Source organism: Tachyglossus aculeatus, chromosome 8 (assembly GCF_015852505.1).
Source record: "Tachyglossus aculeatus isolate mTacAcu1 chromosome 8, mTacAcu1.pri, whole genome shotgun sequence".
NCBI lineage: Eukaryota > Metazoa > Chordata > Mammalia > Monotremata > Tachyglossidae > Tachyglossus > Tachyglossus aculeatus.
Window position 1 is genome coordinate 38,673,045 of NC_052073.1, and position 12,926 is coordinate 38,685,970.

Below are 12,926 nucleotides of genomic sequence, written 5' to 3' on the forward strand. Positions count from 1 at the left end.
GCCCGAGCGCTCACGAGAGGACACATTATTGAGCACTTTCTGTGTGCAAAGCACTGTCCCGAGCGCTCGGGAGAGGACACATTCCCCGCCCACCACGAGCTGACGGTCTACATATCAATGATATTCAAGCCAATTGTATTTATTGAGCACTTACTGTGTGCGATGCACTGTCCCGAGCGCTCACGAGAGGACACGTTATTGAGCACTTACTGTGTGCGAAGCACTGTATCGAGCGCTCAGGAGAGGACACATTCCCCGCCCAACACAAGCTGACAGTCTACATATCAATGATATTCAAGCCAATTGTATTTATTGAGCACTTACTGTGTGCGAAGCACTGTCCCGAGCGCTCAGGAGAGGACACATTCCCTGCCCAACACAAGCTGACAGTCTACATATCAATGATATTCAAGCCAAATGTATTTATTGAGCACTTATGGTGTGCGAAGCACTGTCCCAAGCGCTCGGGAGAGGACACATTCCCCGCCCACCCCGAGCTGACAGTCTACGGATCAATGATATTCAAGCCAATTGTATTTATTGAGCACTTACGGTGTGCGAAGCCCGAGTGCTCACGAGAGGACACATTATTGAGCACTTACTGTGTGCAAAGCACTGTCCCGAGCGCTCGGGAGAGGACACATTCCCCGCCCACCACGAGCTGACGGTCTACATATCAATGATATTCAAGCCAATTGTATTTATTGAGCACTTACTGTGTGCATAGCACTGTCCCAAGCGCTCACGAGAGGACACGTTATTGAGCACTTACTGTGTGCAAAGCACTGTATCAAGCACTCGGGAGAGGACACATTCCCCGCCCACCACAAGCTGACAGTCTACATATCAATGATATTCAAGCCATTTGTATTTATTGAGCACTTACTGTGTGCGAAGCACTGTCCCGAGCGCTCACGAGAGGACACATTATTGAGGACTTACTGTGTGCGAAGCACTGTCCCGAGCGCTCGGGAGAGGACACATTCGCTGCCCACCACGAGCTGACAGTCTACGGATCAGTGCTATTCAAGCTGTTGGTATTTATTGAGCGCTTACTGTGTGCGAAGCACTGTCCCGAGCGCTCGGGAGAGGACACATTCCCCGCCCGCCCCGAGCTGACAGTCTACGGATCAATGATATTCAAGCCAGTTGTATTTATTGAGCACTTACTGTGTGCGAAGCACTGCGCTCGGGAGAGGACACATTCCCTGCCCACCACCATCTGACAGTCTACAGATCAATAATATTCAAGCCAATTGTATTTATTGAGCACTTACTGTGTGCGAAGCACTGTGCCGAGCGCTCACAAGAGGACACATTATTGAGGACTTACTGTGTGCGAAGCACTGTCCCGAGCGCTCGGGAGAGGACACATTCCCCGCCCACCACAAGCTGACAGTCTACCGATCAATGCTCTTCAAGCCGTTTGTATTTATTGAGTGCTTACTGTGTGCGAAGCACTGTACCGAGCGCTCGGGAGAGGACACATTCCCTGCCCACCCCGAGCTGACAGTCTACATATCTATGATATTCAAGCCAACTGTATTTATTGAGCACTTACTGTGTGCGAAGCACTGTCCAGAGCGCTCGGGAGAGGACACATTCCCTGCCCACCACGAGCTGACAGTCTACATATCAATGATATTCAAGCCAATTGTATTTATTGAGCACTTACTGTGTGCATAGCACTGTCCCGAGCACTCACGAGAGGACACGTTATTGAGCACTTACTGTGTGCAAAGCACTGTATCAAGCACTCGGGAGAGGACACATACCCCGCCCACCACAAGCTGACAGTCTACATATCAATGATATTCAAGCCAATTGTATTTATTGAGCACTTACTGTGTGCGAAGCACTGTCCCAAGCGCTCGGGGGAGGACACATTCGTTGCCCACCACGAGCTGACAGTCTACATATCAATGATATTCAAGCCATTTGTATTTATTGAGCACTTACTGTGTGCGAAGCACTGTCCCGAGCGCTCGGGAGAGGACACATTCGCTGCCCACCACGAGCTGACAGTCTACATATCAATGATATTCAAGCCAATTGTATTTATTGAGCACTTACTGTGTGCGATGTACTGTCCCGAGCGCTCACGAGAGGACACATTATTGAGCACTTACTGTGTGCGAAGCACTGTATCGAGCGCTTTGGGAGAGGACACATTCCCCGCCCACCACAAGCTGACAGTCTACATATCAATGATATTCAAGCCAATTGTATTTATTGAGCACTTACTGTGTGCGAAGCACTGTCCCAAGCGCTCGGGGGAGGACACATTCGTTGCCCACCCCGAGCTGACAGTCTACATATCTATGATATTCAAGCCAACTGTATTTATTGAGCACTTACTGTGTGCGAAGCACTGTCCAGAGCGCTCGGGAGAGGACACATTCCCTGCCCACCACGAGCTGACAGTCTACATATCAATGATATTCAAGCCAATTGTATTTATTGAGCACTTACTGTGTGCATAGCACTGTCCCAAGCACTCACGAGAGGACACGTTATTGAGCACTTACTGTGTGCAAAGCACTGTATCAAGCACTCGGGAGAGGACACATACCCCGCCCACCACAAGCTGACAGTCTACATATCAATGATATTCAAGCCAATTGTATTTATTGAGCACTTACTGTGTGCGAAGCACTGTCCCAAGCGCTCGGGAGAGGACACATTCGCTGCCCGCCCCGAGCTGACAGTCTACAGATCAATGATATTCAAGCCAGTTGTATTTATTGAGCACTTACTGTGTGCGAAGCACTGTTCCAAGCGCTCACAAGAGGACACATTATTGAGCACTTACTGTGTGCGAAGCACTGTCCCGAGCTCTCGGGAGAGGACACATTCGCTGCCCACCACGAGCTGACAGTCTATGGATCAATGATATTCCAGCCAATTGTATTTATTGAGCACTTACTGTGTGCGATGCACTGTCCCGAGCGCTCACGAGAGGACACGTTATTGAGCACTTACTGTGTGCAAAGCACTGTATCAAGCGCTCGGGAGAGGACACATTCCCCACCCACCACAAGCTGACAGTCTACATATCAATGATATTCAAGCCAATTGTATTTATTGAGCACTTACTGTGTGCGAAGCACTGTCCCGAGCGCTCAGGAGAGGACACATTCCCCGCCCAACACAAGCTGACAGTCTACATATCAATGATATTCAAGCCAATTGTATTTATTGAGCACTTACTGTGTGTGAAGCACTGTATCGAGCGCTTGGGAGAGGACACATTCGCTGCCCGCCCCGAGCTGACAGTCTACGGATCAATGATATTCAAGCCAATTGTATTTATTGAGCACTTACGGTGTGCGAAGCACTGTTCCGAGCGCTCACGAGAGGACACATTATTGAGCACTTACTGTGTGCGAAGCACTGTCCCGAGCTCTCGGGAGAGGACACATTCGCTGCCCACCACGAGCTGACAGTCTACGGATCAATGATATTCCATCCAATTGTATTTATTGAGCACTTACTGTGTGCGATGCACTGTCCCGAGCGCTCACGAGAGGACACGTTATTGAGCACTTACTGTGTGCAAACCACTGTATCAAGCGCTCGGGAGAGGACATATTCCCCACCCACCACAAGCTGACAGTCTACATATCAATGATATTCAAGCCAATTGTATTTATTGAGCACTTACTGTGTGCGAAGCACTGTCCCGAGCGCTCAGGAGAGGACACATTCCCCGCCCACCACAAGCTGACAGTCTACATATCAATGATATTCAAGCCAATTGTATTTATTGAGCACTTACTGTGTGCGAAGCACTGTCCCAAGCGCTCGGGAGAGGACACATTCGCTGCCCGCCCCGAGCTGACAGTCTACAGATCAATGATATTCAAGCCAGTTGTATTTATTGAGCACTTACAGTGTGCGAAGCACTGTTCCGAGCGCTCACAAGAGGACACATTATTGAGCACTTACTGTGTGCGAAGCACTGTCCCGAGCTCTCGGGAGAGGACACATTCGCTGCCCACCACGAGCTGACAGTCTATGGATCAATGATATTCCAGCCAATTGTATTTATTGAGCACTTACTGTGTGCGATGCACTGTCCCGAGCGCTCACGAGAGGACACGTTATTGAGCACTTACTGTGTGCAAAGCACTGTATCAAGCGCTCGGGAGAGGACACATTCCCCACCCACCACAAGCTGACAGTCTACATATCAATGATATTCAAGCCAATTGTATTTATTGAGCACTTACTGTGTGCGAAGCACTGTCCCGAGCGCTCAGGAGAGGACACATTCCCCGCCCAACACAAGCTGACAGTCTACATATCAATGATATTCAAGCCAATTGTATTTATTGAGCACTTACTGTGTGTGAAGCACTGTATCGAGCGCTTGGGAGAGGACACATTCGCTGCCCGCCCCGAGCTGACAGTCTACGGATCAATGATATTCAAGCCAATTGTATTTATTGAGCACTTACGGTGTGCGAAGCACTGTTCCGAGCGCTCACGAGAGGACACATTATTGAGCACTTACTGTGTGCGAAGCACTGTCCCGAGCTCTCGGGAGAGGACACATTCGCTGCCCACCACGAGCTGACAGTCTACGGATCAATGATATTCCATCCAATTGTATTTATTGAGCACTTACTGTGTGCGATGCACTGTCCCGAGCGCTCACGAGAGGACACGTTATTGAGCACTTACTGTGTGCAAACCACTGTATCAAGCGCTCGGGAGAGGACATATTCCCCACCCACCACAAGCTGACAGTCTACATATCAATGATATTCAAGCCAATTGTATTTATTGAGCACTTACTGTGTGCGAAGCACTGTCCCGAGCGCTCAGGAGAGGACACATTCCCCGCCCAACACAAGCTGACAGTCTACATATCAGTGATATTCAAGCCAATTGTATTTATTGAGCACTTACTGTGTGCGAAGCACTGTATCGAGCGCTTGGGAGAGGACACATTCGCTGCCCGCCCCGAGCTGACAGTCTACGGATCAATGATATTCAAGCCAATTGTATTTATTGAGCACTTACGGTGTGCGAAGCACTGTTCCGAGCGCTCACGAGAGGACACATTATTGAGCACTTACTGTGTGCGAAGCACTGTCCCGAGCTCTCGGGAGAGGACACATTCGCTGCCCACCACGAGCTGACAGTCTACGGATCAATGATATTCCAGCCAATTGTATTTATTGAGCACTTACTGTGTGCGATGCACTGTCCCGAGCGCTCACGAGAGGACACGTTATTGAGCACTTACTGTGTGCAAAGCACTGTATCAAGCGCTCGGGAGAGGACACATTCCCCACCCACCACAAGCTGACAGTCTACATATCAATGATATTCAAGCCAATTGTATTTATTGAGCACTTACTGTGTGCGAAGCACTGTCCCGAGCGCTCAGGAGAGGACACATTCCCCGCCCAACACAAGCTGACAGTCTACATATCAATGATATTCAAGCCAATTGTATTTATTGAGCACTTACTGTGTGTGAAGCACTGTATCGAGCGCTTGGGAGAGGACACATTCGCTGCCCGCCCCGAGCTGACAGTCTACGGATCAATGATATTCAAGCCAATTGTATTTATTGAGCACTTACGGTGTGCGAAGCACTGTTCCGAGCGCTCACGAGAGGACACATTATTGAGCACTTACTGTGTGCGAAGCACTGTCCCGAGCTCTCGGGAGAGGACACATTCGCTGCCCACCACGAGCTGACAGTCTACGGATCAATGATATTCCAGCCAATTGTATTTATTGAGCACTTACTGTGTGCGATGCACTGTCCTGAGCGCTCACGAGAGGACACGTTATTGAGCACTTACTGTGTGCAAAGCACTGTATCAAGCGCTCGGGAGAGGACACATTCCCCACCCACCACAAGCTGACAGTCTACATATCAATGATATTCAAGCCAATTGTATTTATTGAGCACTTACTGTGTGCGAAGCACTGTCCCGAGCGCTCAGGAGAGGACACATTCCCTGCCCAACACAAGCTGACAGTCTACATATCAGTGATATTCAAGCCAATTGTATTTATTGAGCACTTACTGTGTGCGAAGCACTGTATCGAGCGCTTGGGAGAGGACACATTTGCTGCCCACCATGAGCTGACAGTCTGTGGATCAATGATATTCCAGCCAATTGTATTTATTGAGCACTTACTGTGTGCAAAGCACTGTACTAAGCGCTTGGGAGACTCCAACAGAATGAGCAGACAGGTTCCCTGCCGGTTACCAGCTGACAGCGTAGACATTAGTATGAATAAATAAGTCATTTCTAAAATAGAGTTTATAGGTATAGACGTAAAATGTTGTGGGCCTGAGGGTGGGACAGATAGTTATTGTCCAAAGTCACCAATCGAAGCGCTTTATTGAGCACTTCCCTGGGGTGCTGTGTGCTTGGGAGAGTCCAGTAGAGCTAATGGAAATGATCGGTTGATCAGTGGTACTTATTGAGTGCCTTCGGGGTGCAGGGCACTGTATTAAGCACCTGGAAGAGTCTAGTAGACGTGATCGATCGATCAGCAGTATTTATTGAGTGCCTTCAGGGTGCGGAGCACTGTACTAAGCTCCTGGAAGAGTCTAGTAGACACAACCAATAGATCAGCAGTATTTATTGAGTGCCTTCAGGGTGCGGGGCACTGTACTAAGCACCTGGAAGAGTCTAGTAGACACGACCGATAGATCAGCAGTATTTATTGAGTGCTTTTAGGGTGTGGGATGCTGTACTAAGCACCTGGAAGAGTCTCGTAGACACTATCGATAGTTTTTGAGTGCTTACCATGTGCGGGGGACCGTACTAAGTGCTTTGAAGAGTCCAGTAGATACTAATGTTGGTATTTGTTAAGCGCTTACTATGTGCCAAGCACTGTTCTAAGCGCTGGAAAATCGGGTTGGACACAGTCCCTGCCCTGCATGGGACTCACAGCCTCAATCTCCATTTTACAGATGTGGTAACTGAGGCACAGAGAAGTGAAGTGACTTGCCCAGGGTCACACAGCAGACAAGTGGCGGAGGCGGGATGCAATCGGTCAATCGGTGTTATCCATTGAGCGTTTACCGTGTGCAGGGCACTGTACTAAGCGCTTGGGGGAGTCCAACAGATAAGATGACTGTGTAAGCTCATTGGGGACAGGGATTGTGTCTCGTATATTGTTATACTTTCGTCTCCCAAGCGCTTAGTAGAGTGCTCTGCCCACGGTAAGCGCTCAGTGAGTAGCGCTTGATAGCCGACTGATGGTTCGCTCAGTGGTATTTATTGAGGCCGACCAACTGATGGTTTGCTCAGCCGTATTGAGCGCTTCCTGGGTGCAGGGCACTGTACTAAGCACCTGGAAGCGTCTAGTAGACGATCGATCGATCCATCAGCAGTATTTATTGAGTGCTTTTAGGGTGCGGGCCGCTGTACTAAGCACCTGGAAGAGTCTCGTAGACACTATTGGTAGTTTTTGAGTGCTTACTGTGTGTGGGGGACCGTACTAAGTGCTTTGAAGAGTCCAGTAGATACTAATGTTGGTATTTGTTAAGCACTTACTATGTGCCAAGCACTGTTCCAAGCACTGGAAAATCGGGTTGGACCCAGCCCCTGCCCCGCATGGGGCTCACGGCCTCAATCTCCGTTTCACAGATGAGGTAACTGAGGCACAAAGAAGTGAAGTGACTTGCCCAGGGTCACACAGCAGACATCATCATCATCAATCGTATTTATTGAGCGCTTACTATGTGCAGAGCACTGTACTAAGCGATTGGGAAGTACAAATTGGCAACATATAGAGACAGTCCCTACCCAACAGTGGGCTCACAGTCTAAAAGGGGAAGACAGAGAACAAAACCAAACATACTAACAAAATAAAATAAATAAAATAGTTATGTACAAGTAAAATAAATAGAGTAATAAATATGTACAAACATATACAGGCGGAGGCGGGATGCAATCGATCGATCGGTGTTATCCATTGAGCGTTTACCATGTGCAGGGCACTGTACTAAGCGCTTGGGGGAGTCCAACAGATATGATGACTGTGTAAGCCCGTTGGGGACAGGGAATGTGTCTCGTATATTGTTATACTCTCGTCTCCCAAGCGCACTTAGTAGAGTGCCCTGCCCATGGTAAGCGCTCAACAAATAGCGCTTGATAGCCGACTGATGGTTCGCTCAGCGGTATTTATTGAGGCCGACCGACTGATGGTTCGCTCAGCCGTATTTGTTGAGCGCTTCCTGCGTCCAGGGCACTGTACTAAGTGCCCCTGCCCTCATGGACTGAGTCCAACCTGATGTTTGGTTCTGTTGTCCGTCCCCCCCCTTCTAGCCTGTGGGTAGGGACCGTCTCTATCTGTTGCCAACTTGGACTTCCCAAGCGCTTAGTCCAGTGCTCTGCCCACAGGAAGCGCTCAGTCAGTACGGTTGATCGATCAATTGATTGATGGGTGATCTCAGCGCCCGGAACAACGCCGGGCAGCCAGTCAGCGCTTCGCCGGTAGCGTTGTTCCGGGGCGGAGGGCCCCGGGATCCGGGGCGCTGCGAGGCGTCGTCCGAGGGGGGCCGGGCCCGTCTCCCCCATCTCTGACCGTCGTCTCCCCCATGTCTGCCCCTGGCCTTGGGGTCCGGCAGGGGGGACGACGAGTTCCTGCACAAAAACAACGCCCTGAAGGCCGTGCGCGAGCTGCAGGCCCAGATGGCCGAACTGCAGGAGGACCTGGAGGCCGAGAAGGCCGCCCGCAACAAGGCCGACAAGCAGAAGCGCGACCTGAGCGAGGAGCTGGAGGCGCTCAAGACGGAGCTGGAGGACACGCTGGACACCACGGCCGCCCAGCAGGAGCTCAGGCGAGCCCCCCCCCCTCCCCGTCCGCCCCCCTAACAACAATAATAGTGGCGCTTACTACGTGCAAGGCACTGCTCTAAGCGCTGGGGAGGTTACAAGGTGATCGGGTTGTCCCACGCGGTCTTCATCCCCATTTGACAGATGAGGGAACTGAGGCCCAGAGAAGAAGAATAATGATGGCATTTATTAAGCGCTTACTATGTGCAAAGCACTGTTCTAAGCGCTGGGGAGGTTACAGGGTGATCAGGTTGTCCCACGGGGGGCTCGCGGTCTTCATCCCCATTTTACAGATGAGGGGACTGAGGCCCAGAGAAGAATAATAATAATAATGATGATGGCATTTATTAAGCGCTTACTATGTGCAAAGCACTGTTGTAAGCGCTGGGGAGGTTACAAGGTGATCAGGTTGTCCCACAGGGGGCTCGCGGTCTTCGTCCCCATTTTACAGATGAGGGAACTGAGGCCCAGAGAAGAAGAATAATAATGGTAATGGCATTTATTAAGCGCTTACTATGTGCAAAGCACTGGTCTAAGCGCTGGGGAGGTTACAAGGTGATCAGGTTGTCCCATGGGGGGCTCACAGTCTTCATCCCCATTTTACAGATGAGGGAACTGAGGCCCAGAGAATAATAGTAATAATGATGGCATTTATTAAGCGCTTACTATGTGCAAAGCACTGTTCTAAGCGCTGGGGAGGTTACAAGGTGATCAGGTTGTCCCATGGGGGGCTCACAGTCTTCATCCCCATTTTACAGATGAGGGAACTGAGGCCCAGAGAAGTGAAGTGACTTGCCCAAAGTCATACAGCTGGCAACTGGCGGAGCCAGGATTTGAACCCATGACCTCTGATGCCCAAACCTGTGCTCTTTCCATTGAGGATGGCATTTATTAAGCGCTTACTCTGTGCAAAGCACTGTTCTAAGCTCTGGGGAGGTTACAAGGTGATCGGGTTGTCCCATGGGGGGCTACAGTCTTAATCCCCATTTTCCAGATGAGGGAACTGAGGCCCAGAGAAATGAAGTGACTTGCCCTAATAATAATAAAGGCATTTATTAAGTGCTTACTATGTGCAAAGCACTGTTCTAAGCGCTGGGGAGGTTACAAGGGGATGGGGTTGTCCCACAGAGGGCTCAGTCTTCATCCTGCTTTTACAGAGGAGGGAACTGAGGCCCAGAGAATAATAATAATAATAATGGCATTTATTGAGCGCTTACTATGTGCAAAGCACTGTTCTAAGCGCTGGGGAGGTTACAAGGTGATGGGGTTGTCCCATGGAGGGCTCAGTCTTCATCTCCCTTTTACGGAGGAGGGAACTGAGGTCCAGAGAATAATAATAATAATGATGATGATTGCATTTATTAAGTGCTTACTAGGTGCAAAGCGCTGTTCTAAGCGCTGGGGAGGTTACAAGGGGATGGGGTTGTCCCACAGAGGGCTCAGTCTTCATCCTCCTTTTACAGAGGAGGGAACTGAGGCCAGAGAATAATAATAATAATAATAATAATGGCATTTATTGAGCGCTTACTATGTGCAAAGCACTGTTCTAAGCGCTGGGGAGGTTACAAGGTGATGGGGTTGTCCCATGGAGGGCTCAGTCTTCATCTCCCTTTGACAGAGGAGGGAACTGAGGCCCAGAGAAGAATAATAATAATGGCATTTATTGAGCACTTACTATGTGCAAAGCGCTGTTCTAAGCGCTGGGGAGGTTACAAGGTGATGGGGCTGTCCCACGGATGGCTCAGTCTTCATCCCCCTTTTACAGAGGAGGGAACTGAGGTCCAGAGAATAATAATAATAATAATGGCATTTATTGAGCGCTTACTATGAGCAAAGCACTGTTCTAGACTGTGAGCCCACCGTCTCTAGATGTCGCCCACTTGGACTTCCCAAGCGCTTAGTCCGGTGCCCTGCACACGGTGAGCGCTCAGTAAATACGAGGGATTGAGTCCGAGCGCCGGTGATGGGGTGAAGGGGCCGCCGAGCCGCCGCCCCTGACGGCGGCGCGGCCCGCCCTCGCCCGCAGGAGCAAGCGGGAGCAGGAGGTGGCGGAGCTGAAGAAGGCCATGGAGGAGGAGACCAAGAACCACGAGGCCCAGGTGCAGGACATCCGCCAGAGGCACGCCACCGTCCTGGAGGAGCTGTCGGAGCAGCTGGAGCAGGCCAAGCGGGTGAGCGGCGGGACCCCCGGGGTCTCCGGGGCGGGCGGCCGGGCGACCGGGCGGGCGGCCCGCGCTCACGGCGGCCCCCCCCCGCCCCCCGGCCAGTTCAAGATCAACCTGGAGAAGAACAAGCAGGGCCTGGAGACGGACAACAAGGAGCTGGCCTGCGAGGTCAAGGTCCTGCAGCAGGTCAGAGCCGAGTCGGAGCACAAGAGGAAGAAACTGGACGCCCAGGTCCAGGAGCTGCACGCCAAGGTCATGGACGGGGACCGGGCCCGCACCCAGCTGGCCGAGAAGGCCGACAAGCTGCAGGTGAGCCGGGACGCCGGGGCGCGGGGTGGGTGGGCGCGATCCCGGGCCGTCGGGAAGGTCGGCCGAGCGCTCGGGGAAGCGCCACCGGGCTCATTCAATCGATCAATCAATCAATCAATCGTATTTATGGAGCGCTTACTGTGTGCAGAGCACTGGACTAAGCGCTTGGGTAATACAAGTTGGCAACATCCCTACCCAACAGCGGGCTCACAGTCTAAAAGGGGGAGACAGAGAACAAGACCAAACATACTAACAAAATAAAACGGAATAGATAGGTACAAGTAAGATAAATAGAGTAATAGATATGTACAAACATATATCCATATATACAGGTGCTGTGGGGAAGGGGAGGAGGTAAGGTGGGGGGATGGAGAGGGGGGCGAGGGGGAGAGGAAGGAAGGGGCTGAGTGTGGGAAGGCCTCCTGGAGGAGGTGAGCTCTCATTCGTTCATTTTTATTGAGCGCCTACTGTGTGCAGTAACCGCTTGGGAAGTCCAAGTCGGCAACAGATAGGGACGGTCCCTACCCGACAGCGGGCTCACGGTCTAGAAGGGGGAGAGTCAGTAGACGGACAGGATCCTTGCCTTCGAGGAACGTGCGGCCCCTCGGTGATATTTACCGAGCGTCTGCTGTGGGCTGAGCGCCGTACCGAGCGCCCCGGAGAGCACGGCCAAGGTGGCAGGCGCAGGAGGGGGCGAGGGGATGGACAGCCTTGAAGTCGAGGGTGAGGAGTTTCTGCCTGATGCGCAGATTGATTGGGAGCCACTGGAGATGTCTGAGGAGGGGAGCAACGTGCCCAGAGCGTTTCTGGACAAAGACAATCCGGGCAGCGGCGTGAAGTATGGATTGAAGTGGGGAGAGACACGAGGATGGGAAATCGGAGAGGAGGCTGATACAGTAGTCCAGACGGGATAGGAGGAGAGCTTGAACGAGCAGGGTCGCGGTTTGGATGGAGAGGAAAGGGCGGATCTTGGCGATGTTGCGGAGCTGACACCGGCAGGTTTTGGTGACGGCTTGGATGTGAGGGGTGAACGAGAGAGCGGAGTCGAGGATGACGCCGAGGTTGCGGGCTTGTGAGACAAGAAGGATGGTAGTGCCGTCAACGGTGATGGGAAAGTCAGGGAGAGGGCAGGGTTTGGGAGGGAAGACAAGGAGTTCAGTCTTGGACATGTTGAGTTTGAGGTGGCGGGCAGACATCCAGGTGGAGATGTCCTGAAGGCAGGAGGAGATGTGAGCCTGGAGGGAGGGGGAGAGAGGAGGGGCAGAGATGGAGATCTGGGGGTCATCAGCGTAGAGATGATAGTTGAAGCCGTGGGTGATATTTACCAAGCGTCTGCTGTGGGCTGAGCGCCGTACTGAGCGCTCGGGAGAGCACGGCTAAGATGGCAGGCGCTAGTCCCGCCCTCAAGGAGCTTCCAGTCTGTCAGTTTAAGCGGGAATATCTACCGTGTGCCAAGCACTGGAGCGAGCGCTCGGGGAAGCGTGATGAAGTGCGTAGGAGCGATCCCCGCCCTCGGGCCGTCGGCCCCTCGGTGACCGACTGCGAGCGCAGCACTGTGCTGGAAGCTCAGGAGAGTAGACACGATCCCTGCCCTAGGAGCATCCGGTCTGACGGTCCATTGGGAATATCTACC

At 51.7% G+C, this 12,926-nt stretch overlaps 1 protein-coding gene across 4 annotated transcripts in view; it reads left to right on the plus strand.

The window, feature by feature from the left end:
- The window catches only part of MYH10 (myosin heavy chain 10), a 190,592-nt gene that overhangs the window by 146,118 nt on the left and 31,548 nt on the right, over positions 1-12,926 (plus strand). For all 4 annotated transcript variants that reach the window (XM_038749864.1, XM_038749866.1, XM_038749865.1 and 1 more), the window contains 3 exons: positions 8,612-8,824; positions 10,846-10,990; positions 11,087-11,293. In XM_038749864.1, coding sequence (XP_038605792.1) covers positions 8,612-8,824; positions 10,846-10,990; positions 11,087-11,293 — 565 coding nt within the window. The remainder of the gene's footprint in view (positions 1-8,611; positions 8,825-10,845; positions 10,991-11,086; positions 11,294-12,926) is intronic.